Source organism: Cupressus sempervirens, chromosome 2 (assembly GCF_028749045.1).
Source record: "Cupressus sempervirens isolate cs-2001-9-10 chromosome 2, ASM2874904v1, whole genome shotgun sequence".
NCBI lineage: Eukaryota > Viridiplantae > Streptophyta > Pinopsida > Cupressales > Cupressaceae > Cupressus > Cupressus sempervirens.
The window spans coordinates 477,072,601-477,085,299 of NC_143119.1; the positions used below are offsets into that span (position 1 = coordinate 477,072,601).

Here is a 12,699-nt window from a genome sequence, read left to right on the forward strand (position 1 = left end):
TGATGATTACATTACTTCTCTTCGATCATTTGGATGTGATACACTACATTACACACACACACACACACACACACACACACACACACACACACACACACACACACACACACATCCAATTACATGATTACAAAGTCAGCCGCAATACAAGTTTATACAAATATTACACAATCGCTCAAAGTGTAGAAACTCGGGTTCTGAAGACTGACTCAGTGAGATTCTGATACTCGGCATCCATTATCAATGCTTGGCATCATCATGCACTCAATAGACAGAAACTCGGTCCATACTGATCACTTCCAAGTAGTCTTAAACTCGGTCTACACTGGTGACTCAACAAATACTATGAAACTCGACATATAAACTGAATCACTTGATTCACACTGCATAGCTCAATCCACACTATCCTTTCTTTCACCCATGCAATTCTAGGCCCAACTACCTAAATATATCTTATCACTATCTACCATAAAACAACCATCATCTTTATTATCCTCAACTAATTTTTTGGGGATTCAAAATTTGTTATTCATTTTCTCCTTGAATGCATCAAAATAATTGTCCATGATACTAGTGTAATTTTCTCTCATCTCAGCAATGTATTCATTAATCTGATAGAGTACTGGCACATCTTTCCTCCAAACAACAGTACCTTTTGATGGAAAGAATTTTTGAACAAAGAAAAATAAACGTGTCAATAGTGAGCTAAACTTACATGGATTGTTCTTTGATGTTTTGATGCTCTCCATGTTTTTGTTGAATTGATTCAATAGTAGCTCGACAAGGTCAAGAGAAATGTTATTCTTGACTACCTTGTATGCCAAGTCCACAACTTCACATGACATACTATTCAACTTGCTAGAGTTGTATATCTTGTGTGCGATGATGTGAATGCCGAACTTTAGTTCCATGTCACTCACACTGTTTATTTTCATTCCCCTTCCATTCCACCCGACTAGGATTTTCTTCTCTAGTTCAACCTAACCTAGGGTTTTAGTTGTTTTAGCTTTTGATAACATGGGGAGACCGGTGATCTTGTTGATCATCTTCTTGGTGATCAAAATCGGTTGCTCCAACCACTACTAACCATTATGCACATGACTGAGGATGTATTTTATCCATTTAACTTGAAATTTTGTGGCATATGAGGAATATGTGTAAGCCTTTCACTTCCATATGTTGGTGTTCCGGTTTCAATATGCCATTAACACATAGTTACTCTAGGGTTTTATCCATTTCTAGTGTACCAATATCCTGAATCACACATTTAAAATGAGAACGAATGTCATTAATCATCAATACCTTAGGAAGGATTTGAGACTGTGTTCCACTCGGATCTAGGGTTTCCAGGATGATAGGTGTTAGCTTGAAATTTGGTGTCTTCCATTCTACACCACGAACGAATATGTATGATCCTTGTTTCACCTTGCTGTTGGTACCTATCATCTTCACTCTATAGGGTTTGAGAGAATTTGAAAACTTTGGTAACAATTCGCTCGAATTGCTTGAATGCTCTTGAAGATCACTTTGTACAAATAGCTCAAAAATTCACGGTGAAAAATGACTTCGATTTCATTCCTTTTTATCAAACTTCGCCATAAATGCCTGGTACGAATGTTAGATCAAATTGACAGACTGTCATCCACTTTATTGGTATGGATTACTCAGTGGAGTCTTTCGTGACTCGGTAACCATATAAGATTTACTCCCTCCCAACCTTGTTTGGTAGAGTCTGTAACCCGACCTCGCTCGGTAAGGAAGGTAACTCGATAGTAGTCGGTGCTTCTTACTCGGTGATCCCTTTGCATTTTGAATGCTGATATGGATATTTTTGTCTTGTCAACTAGAACTAATTTAGATGTCTTCTTTAGTATCCTAATTCCAGTTCTCTAAGAAATCAAGTGGAAATAGTGGAGTCACCCAATTCTCGAGTGACTTGATCATCAATGCTCGGACTTGCATTCTTGGTAGACTTTGGAACCCATTGTTGTCTCATTTGTTTTATGATGTTATCAACTTTTGTCTTCTTTTCATCTTCAATTCTTCTAGTATTCATACAGTTCTTGGCAAGATGACCAAGTTCTATACAAATGAAACGTCTTTTAGCAGTATCTCTTTTCCTCATGTGATGCGTTACACAATTCATTCCAATGTATCCAAATTCTCCACAGTAATGACATCTGCACCAAGTGTTATAGTCCCAACCAAATATAGCTTTTACAATCTGTTTTGTTGGATTCAATATCTTAGTTTTGCATTCTGATGACTTGTGCCCATGCTTTTTACATTTGTGACATTTGTCTTCAAATTTTGATTTTTCTTTACATTCATTTGCTCTATGACCATGTTGATTACAATTGTAGCATTTTCCATTGAATGTTGTTTTCCCATTGTTCCAACATTTGTTTGAAGTATGTTCTATCTTACCACAGTGACTACAAGTATGTTTTTTATTCCTATGAGCTCCTTGCTTGGATGTTTCACCTTCTTTTGTGTATCCAATTCTTGCTTTCCCTTTTTGTCTAAAATGACTTTGCTCATTCAACTGATTCATGCTGGCTTGGGATTTCATCATTCTTTCATTGGTTTGTCTTTCAATGTTTAGATCATTTTGCAATCTTTCATTTTTTGATCTTAGGTTCATGATTTCTTCATTTGCATTGGTGAGCTAATCAATAAAGTCTGCTTGCTGAAGGGATAGGTGTTGAATTTCATTGTTCTTTCCTTCTATCTCTTCTTTTATCTTATTTTTCTCTTCCATGACTTCACACAATCTTACTAACTGAATTTCTTGCATTCTTCTTAGTTTTCTTACTTCTTCTTGAAGAGTACTATTATTTTCCAATATTTCTTTGATTGCTTCATCAGCTTCATCTGAATTGCTTGAAAAGATGTCTTCAATTCTTTCTTCAATGTCGAGTGAATCATTCATCTGGATTGCAAGATCTTTTCTTCTTTTTAGGGATTGAGAGAGAGTTGCTCTTTTGTTTTCTTGAATTGTCTAATAGCCAATTCCAAATCTAGCTTCTCATTGTCAATAGCATTGTCAAGTCTGAATACCTCCATTGCCTTTGATCTTTGCTCCATCTATTATCTTTTCTCTGAGAACCACAAAGCTTTGATACCAATTGTTGAAAATATTATGACAAGCTAAGTTACTGAGAGGGGAGGGGTGAATCAGTAACTTATAAACTTTTATCCCAATTAGCAATTAATCCTTTATGTGAATTATGATCTAACTGCATGCATGAGAAATTGAAAACATGAAAGCATACACAACACTTTAACACACAAGATTTGGTGACCTAGAAACCTTCCAAATAGAAAGTAAAATGGGGTTGGGGATGATACCCACAAGCTTTAGTATTACAGTATAAAGTTGGCCTGTTAAGGCTTACAATGATCACTTCTGATGATCTGCCCTGTTAGGAACAATAAGGACTGCTAGGTCCACCTTGCAAAAAGATTTACAAACATACAATGAAGTATGCACTCGGTAAAGAGATTTACATAAGACTGTTAGGTTTACCTTGTTGAATGATTTGACTGATCAACCTGTTAGGATGAAACAGTAGCTAATATATGATCTGCGACTTGATTTATTGAGTGAGATTTCTCTAAGTGTACAAATCACCTTTTGTGATAGAGGAATCTTTGTTGCTCCTTATACTGTTGTAGCCTTTGTAATTTGCTCTTTTGTTCTTTGATGATTACATTACTTCTCTTCGATCATTTGGATGTGATACACTACATTACATATATATCAATCCAATTACATAATTACAAAGTCGGCCACAATACATGTTTATACAAATATTACAAAGTTGGCCAAAGTGTAGAAACTCGAGTTCTAAAGACTGACTCGATGAGGTTTTGATACTCAACATCCACTGTCAATGCTCAGCATCGTCATGCACTCGGTAGATGTAGAAGCTCGATCCATACTGATGACTTCCAAGTAGTCTTGAATTCGATTTGCACTGGTCACTTGGCGAATACTGCGAAACTCAACATATAAATTGAATCACTTGATTCACACTGCATAGCTCGATCCACACTATCACTTTGAGCTTGGTATAAACTGAGTCTCTTGGCTAACATTGAGTAGCTTGGTTAACACTAAACTCACATCACATCAACTACGAACTCAATAAGCACTGCACAACTTGGTTTGCACTGGTAAACTCGGCATACACTGAGATGCTCGATTTACACTGTTGATCATCACCTTATAGTAGTAACTACTCGATGCAAACAGAAATCTATCGAAAGGACTCAGTAGCAACTGTAGAACTCGATAACAACTAAAATGTTTGGTTAACATTGTTAACTGTACAATATGCTCAATATAGGCTTACAATCTGAATAAGTGTATGTCACTAATAACAAACATGATTGAAATGTCAACAATGACTTAAGTTCAAATTGATTCACTCAACAATTCTCAAAATATTAAACCATCAAGCAAGCAACTACAATGCTCTAAATCAAAATTTCTTAACCAGATAGTTTCACTTCCAATTGTCAGGTTTCCTATGAACAAAGTAAAAAGTGTTGAAATTTTAAAAGGAAAATCACTCTTGCCTCAATACAACCATTACAAATGGCAAGGGAGACAATAAGGCTGTCTTAGAGGCATCCTTCAATGTCAAAATGAAGGAGAATGGACTTGATGCTTCTTGTATATTTGAGATGCAAGACGATGCGTGCTGGTTTTCCCTAGAAATTTCACTAGTCGAGCAAGTTGAGATACCTTTCCTTTTCTTATGTTATTGGGTCCATTTGCCATGACAAGAATTTGTGGTATAGTAAACTATCTATTGGGCAACTCTGCCTTTAATGCCATGACTACAAGAGCCAAGAAAACTCTTTGATTGGGGCGAATGATGCACACAATAGGAATTACCTAGAAAATCAGTTCAATTTTACACACTTGGGCATATAGGTAGTTAAGTCAAAACATGTACAAAATTGCCTATCAGCTATTCCCTTGCACCTCCTATAACACAAGTGCTAGTATATTAATGTTTTAAAGTTTATTGTTATGAAATGTCCCCTATATAGAAGCACAAAAGCAAAAAAAAGTGTTTTCAAGCAAGCAACAAGAAGGAAACAAAAAAGTACAAAATTGCCTATCAGCTATTCCCTTGCACCTCCTATAACACAAGTGCTAGTATATTAATGTTTTAAAGTTTATTGTTATGAAATGTCCCCTATATAGAAGCACAAAAGCAAAAAGGGTGTTTTCAAACAAGCAACAAGAAGGAAACAAAAAACAAAAAAAAATCAGTTTTCCAAACAAAGAGCATAAAAACAAAACATGTTCTTTTAAAAAAATATTAGAAAAAAACAAAATACTTTCTTGAAACGACACTTAGACGCTTAGAAGTCATCTCAATCAAGATTGTGAATACTGTGAATATAATGCTACACTACTAGGATAGAGCTTAAGAAGGAATTTTTTTAGGTGAGGATAAAAACCCTCTTCTTGTTTTACTAGTTTGGTGGTGAGAGACCCACCCTAGCTGGTTGGTGTTTGTAGCCCAAAATTTACAGTGATTTTGGCTTTGTGGGTGTTACTGGATTCAGAAAGGATTCTTTTGAGAAATGATCAGATGCTTTTCTGCTTTTTCTGTGTTGATGTGCTTTTTCTAAGTAATTGGGAATTTAACTTTCGTTCATAATACAGTAAACAGGCTTGCTATCATTGTGGGTATTATTTTTTAGTATTCCACTTTCTCGGATGATGCATTTTGAGTAATTGTTTGTCATCTCTAATGAAGAACTGAAATAATTATGATGAGGAGAGGTCAAAGCTGTTATTTGAGCATTGGAAAGTGGTCTTTTATTAAGTTTAATACTGTTATTCACAAACAAAAGAGTGTTGAAGCATACTTGGGAGCAGCTAGTGGCATATTCTATCATTGCAAATAATTGCCTGTGCTAATAACATTTTTTAGCAGATTTTAATGGTTTTTGAAGATTGTTTTTAGTATGATTTTAATACCAGAAGTCTTCTTTCAATTTGCTAATCGTACTTCTTTTGATATTGTTATTGAGTTGCCATATGTTTGATGTGAAGAAGAACTTTCTCTTGTAATGCTATGATAGTTTCTATGGTAATGTACCTAACCAAGTGGTGATGTTGACATAACCCCAACTTAATTTAGTTTGCTATTGAGAGCATTTGCATATGTGGGCTTATTATCATGCATATAATCTGAAGCTAACAATCAGCAAGTTAGTCTTCATTACTACATATCTTGCATCATATATTTAAAACAAAATCAGGGATGGCCATTACATGTTAACTATTATATTATTAGCTATGAATCTGAATCCTGATATATTTACTGTCCTTATGCTACTGTTGCTATTGTCATTAGTGTTAAAATTTATTTGTTGCTGTTATGCTGCTGTCATTGTCTACATTTTGATGTCCTGTTGCTCGATGTAGTTAAATCTGTGTGTACTTATATGCTTCTGTCCCCTGCCATCCCCCATGCCCTTCCTTAAAATGCCATGCAACATAAAGTATCAATTCCAATAATCTAGAAACATCGCATTTACCAATGTTAAATAAGTAGCCACATATAATCATGATTATATATCTTTGAACCAACTCAAACAAACCACATAATACCTATAGTCACCTTAGGAACTAAGGATCTGTTAGGTGAATAAAGCTTTGAGAATTTATTTTAACACCCATAGAAATGATCTAAATAATAAACAGTTTTATTTGGTTCTCCAAATCAATTTGGCCTAAAGGACATTATTAGTCATCACATCGCATTGCTTCATATTAGATGAATATGCATTGGTCTTTACCAAACAAATTAACACGAAATGGGCAACTGAATTGACTCCTTATTTTTGAAAAGTCCTTTCGGCTTTAAGGAGGAATATTTGACCGTGATTGTCCTAAGTTTGAGATTAAATAATTATCTCAAAACAACTAATTTGCACATTTGACATCTTATTATACATTCTATCAAACATAGTTCATCATTCTACACTATCCTATTTAAAATGGAAAATTCAATTCCCAGAAAAATTTCCAACTTAAAGACTTCAGATTTAGCTCATCCTATACGAGCAAGCTATTTCTGTACATAACTAGCAGATAAAAATGCATCTAGTCATTTAAGAGTAAATCATGCAGACAAATATTGTTTCATTAACACTGTGCTTATCAAAAAGTTTAATGCAGTGTCTTCGTGATTAGTTGGAAACTTAGAACTATCACAGTAGAATGGATTCATCAACTAAGTTGCTATCATCGGTAGTAGCAGAAATCTCTGGAACTCTATAATATACCTGTCACACAAAAGACAAAATTTAAAGATATCTGAATCAGTGTAATACTGGCCTTCCAAATTAATCAGGAACTCCATTTACCAAGGATGAACATGGAGCCAAAATGAGTTCAAAGTAATCAAGAAATTTACTTACCAGGCATGTCCGTGGAGGAGCAAAAATTTTCATAGAATTTGGCCGATTGTTGAAATTTGTTTCTGGTCTCCCTGGGATACCTTCAGGGGAAGTGAAATGGTCAACATCATGATCTACCTGTAAAATTATGATCAATAAGCGTCTGTAAATACTCTATATCGTCTTTCATTAGTATATTCACAAGCATCTTGCAAAATACTAATCTGTTGGATTCCTGACATACTAAAGCACAACATTCTGCACTTCAACAAATGTAATACTGCATTAAATATGATCTAAAGATATGTCAATGGAAACATGTGACTCTAAATTACGAAGTTGCCAATTAGGGTGTGGGAGCAGGTGCAGGGGCGAGATACAGGTTCACATTCGCAGTTTGGCAAAAACTTTCCTTGGGTACAACTTACAAGTATGGTTACATCTGTACATATATTTAAACAACAAAATTTTAAAATATAACTGTGTAATTATAAGAAGAGTGTAACTCATAAATCCATCATTGTCAATTAATAATTATTTTTAATACCTCATAACTGTAGATTCATACTTTGCAAACATGATAATATTCAAGTCTCGAAATGTCATTACACCATGAAAATTTAAATTACAATCCATATTTAGTATTCAGATTCATCTTCATTAGAAGCATCAAGGTCAACATTTGGTTAAACTTCATTTGGACCACAACTCATTAGATTGCTAGTCCAACTAGATACATCTATGTCGAATGCAAGAGCTGCCTCATTTATAGATACCTGGGCAAACTGTGCAACTGTAGCATCTCAATCAGTAACCTTCAAAACCAGCTAGGAGGAACAAGTGGCATGAATGCAAATTTTGTGTGAAAAAAATGAGGTCAAATAACAAAAAGAAAAAAAGGTAAAGCAAAACCAGGGCTGGGAGGGATGGGAGGTGCATTTTTTTATTTTATTTTTTGACTTGTGGGCCTCTTTTTTGGACACTTATGGAACCAGATGATTGAACCCAAATTTTTGGGCCTCCATTTGAGAAAAATAATGTTGGAGAAGATTGTTTATTGATTATGATATATACATTTCAATAATATACAGAACTGCAGATATCTATACAATAGTATGTGATGCTATCATGTTGAACACATGATGACTGCTATCAGAAATGTTCTTAATAAAGATAAAAGCTTTACACATATTTACAACAAAAAAGCATAACAGAGCATACCATGCATATCTAAAGGGCAAGCCAGTAGTCAATTGTTATGATGCCTGATAGTTCATTTATTTAGAATAATATGAAGGCTTAAAGCTTATAGACCATACATGTACCGACCTTCATTACTTGAATCATATCTAATCCCATGAACCCATTCAAGCATAACTCATGTAACCATATAAATCCTCGTAAACCTTTCAAACTTCTGATGTTTGTGCAGCCCCATATATCTAGCTTTATTAAGGAATGCAATGCACTCAGGTCAGGCAATACGGCTAGATGTTGGCAGTTCCGCAGGGCCAAATTTCTCAGATTTTTGGAATTCGAGAGTGCCTTCATTTGAATGCAATCCTCTGCTTCAAGCCTCTAAAGTGATCGGGGAAGAGAGGGCAATACTGATAACTTGTCACAGTTATTCAGATTAAGAGTGTGCGAGTGTTCAAGTTTACCCAGGCTGGAAGGCAAACTATGAAGCGGACTAACTTGCAAATCGAGAATCTTCAGTGTACACATCTTCAAACTTCAGAGGAAGACCATTTATGAGATTCTAACCACTTGCAATGAAATGCTCCAATGATCGAAGCCCGGAAAAAGTATTTGGGAGTCACTGCCACAATCTATAGAACAACAAAACTAAGTTGGAGTGTTGGTGGAAAGTTCAAAAGTTGTAAGAATAACGTCACGTAGAATCCATTCACAACAAAGGCATTGATTTGATTATGGTGGAAAATGGGCAATGAAATCTTTAATTAAGAGATTGATTTTGTCAACCTCTTCCCATATCCTCTTACACAGACAGTGTTACCGTGAATTCTGAAGATTAAAAATAAGAAGACGATTGGGTATTTGAACTAGGACTCATTCATACTTTCCTGGGCCTCCGTAAAAGTTGAGTCTCAAAACGGTGACTTTGAAAGCATGGTTCTGTGTGTGGATGGAGCAGTGACTCTGCTCATATGCGAGATGTTGAATATTTAGCCAGGAGTAAAAATTATGCATGAACCAGAAGGGAAATACACAAAATTAAGAGTTGCAGACAAATCACCACAAGACAATTCAGGGTTGAATGGAAAATGATTCACGGGATATCCATCAGCGATCATGGAGGTTTTAGTGCCCATGTTTCACAAGGCCACTCGAGCAAGGAAAATGTTTTTTCTGTTTGATATTCTGAATCTAACGTTATTCTATCTTCCTTGCAGGTTTGGAGGAGCACAAACGTAAGCAAAGGATGAATCTTTGAGCCTGAAACATAGTGACATCAAAGGCACCAAATCTTTGAAGTTACATTCAGAACTATTCACCCAGTGTGAATTGCAATAGCGGATACAGAGAAGACAAAATATTGCACCCAGAAAAGCTTAAATTCATCTGTCCAGAGTTGATATAAGATCAGGACCCGGCAATAGCGGATAGTTAATTGATGGGAGGAGCAACACAATTATATGCCTAAAGTTTTCTTAGAATATAATTCGGCTAGTTTAAAATTTTAAATCAAACAAGGGGGCGATTGATACAGCTCTCTTACACTCGGATATTTTATATTGATATATGATACTCTTTCATTTGGCAAAGATTGAATCTTGAACAAAGCTCACGGATATTGGATCATTGAGTAAATTTTTTATATGCAATCTTGGAATGGAATTGCAGTGGATTCATCATCAGTAATGTGTATCGATCATTACTAATGAGTGTCTTCATTGAATTTTGTTTTCTGAGATAACCGGTAAGCGCATTTATTTTATTTATTTGCATAAAGCATTAGTCAAAAATAGTATTAAGTTTTGTCCTTTACAAATATTTTTAAATTCTATAAATAATTTAAAATGACAGATAAGTGGATAGGGTCATTTATAGCATTTTAAACTCAATTATCATAGATATGGTGAAATATTTAATTGTTCCGTATCTGTGTCTAGTTTGTCTCCATCGTAGTTGAGAAAAATGGCGAAATATAGCCAAAAGCGTGATATTTCATGGAACATGTATGCCGGCGATTATATCTCAATGAATATTGGCACCAGATTAGAGTATAAAATCGCCTGCGATTTTTACTTAAAAACACGCGGTACATTCCAAATTTCAGGCATAATATCGTTGAAAAGTCATCGATCCTTGACTTTATTAAAATCAATTAACTTTTAGGTTTTCATTACAAAGTCATACGCCTCTGTTTTGCTCACAACCTATTCAACGACAATCTGGAATGTCAGGATATTCACAGGCGACACTGATAGGAGTCTGATATTCACAGCAAAACATAGGTGACACTGACAGGAGTGTGATATTCACAGCGAATCATAAGTGACATATCTTCTTGTATTCAACAACAGTCTAGGCTCTGGACTCTGGTTGTTTCTAACTTTTTAGAAAACTTGGGAGCTTGCAATACAAATTTATCTGACTCTGAACACACAGTTTCATATTTGTCTGACCGGAGTTTGTCCATTTGCATTCCACTCCAATTTAGCAGTTTGGCAGAATTGACTATGCAGCCACAAAAGTTAACTATTAAACTATTATAATATGTATTTTTGTAAATTTTAATATATATTGAATCTTGATAATAGATATTGTTGGGTGGATATTTTGTAACCGACAATTTTGGGTAAAATCTAATCGCAAAATAGGTAGACGAGTCACAAAATGTGAGACAAAGTCTCTCCTACATTTAAGGGAAGGCTCCCCTTCTCACCGTTCCTTAGATCAACTCAAGGCAAGCAAGAAGTTAAGAGATTTTGTAAGGGGTGTTACCTATATTCTTTCCTCTTAACTTTCAGGAAAGAATCCACTTACCCGCAAAGCAAATAATGGGCAAGATGAAACCCTGAACTACACTTCTATCTGAAGTTGTAAACGGTGATACCGATAAACAAACACTAACTCAAAGGCTGATTGAAAGCGTGTTGGTCTAGCTCTAAGTCCTATTTGTTTGATTTATACGGAAAACTCACTACCATTGGGGCACAAAAACTTCCAGAAGTAGATGATTTCTATTCTATTCTATAAGAAAAACGTCTACCATTGGAGCCCAAAGATAAGTAGGTAAATTCTAACTATCTTTTATGAATTTGAAACGACAATACAAGTTACAATCAAAGCTTTAGCGAAATTCTAACTCTCTTTCATGAATTTGAGACAGCAATACAAGTTGCAGTCAAAGCTTCTAGTCTATGTATCACCACAATCGCTCCCAATCAAAGCCTCGGCTCCGATTGCTTCTTAACTCACTATGCTCTATTATTGAACACACAATAATAACATGAATCAAAGACAATAGGCACAAATTACAGTCAAAGCTTCTAATTTGCTCTATCACAATTGCTTCCAATTGAAACTTCAAATACAATTGCTTCTTTTATTCACTTTTCTCCCAAATTGGTACTACATAATCAAAGTTATGCTTGCACAAGTTTGGTAGAGCTTTCTTTCATAATACAAAAGATGATTTTTACAATGAGGGGGCACTCCTTTATATAGGCAAAGGAGTTGAGAAAAAAGAGGAAAAAGTAGGAGCAACTAAACCAACTTTGACCCGGTCTAACTAACAAGAGATTTTATTGGATCACATGTCATTACACATGTAAGTCATATTACATGTAATTACACATTTTTATGTAATACATCATGTTCAATTACAAACATGAAAAAAGAAGAAGAAAGACGGAAGAGAATTGAAACAATCCTAGGGATTGTTCTGAAGGACCTTGTACTTGGTGATGCAATCCCAGATGATAACAGGATTGTGAGTTCCTATATTTCGTGCCACTACATTCACCTTGATAATCATGGTGTTACGTCTTTTGATAACCTCTGACTCTCGTTGATGAATTGTTCATTGTCATTTAAAATCTTCATGTGATCAAGTTTTTTCTCGTTCAAGTTGTCGTGAATTCTCCTTTGTAGATTGGCACATTCTGGAGTCTTCGACACTTTAAAAACTTTCTCGATGGTGTCCGGATGTAAACTTGGAACAACTTTCCGACAAGCAACTACAACTTTTATTTTTTGAAACAAAGTTCTTGGCACATTCCCACATGAACTCAAGATCAA

General features: G+C 35.1%; 1 protein-coding gene across 2 annotated transcripts in view; it reads right to left on the reverse strand.

Moving 5' to 3' along the window:
• Positions 1-6,772: 6,772 nt before the first annotated feature.
• The window catches only part of LOC149573105 (1,4-alpha-glucan-branching enzyme-like), a 245,336-nt gene continuing 239,409 nt past the window's right edge, over positions 6,773-12,699 (reverse strand). For both annotated transcript variants that reach the window (XM_089814283.1, XM_089814282.1), the window contains 2 exons: positions 7,453-7,569; positions 6,773-7,317 (listed from right to left, as the gene is read on the reverse strand). In XM_089814283.1, coding sequence (XP_089670409.1) covers positions 7,243-7,317; positions 7,453-7,569 — 192 coding nt within the window. In that variant the 3' untranslated portion in view covers positions 6,773-7,242. The remainder of the gene's footprint in view (positions 7,318-7,452; positions 7,570-12,699) is intronic.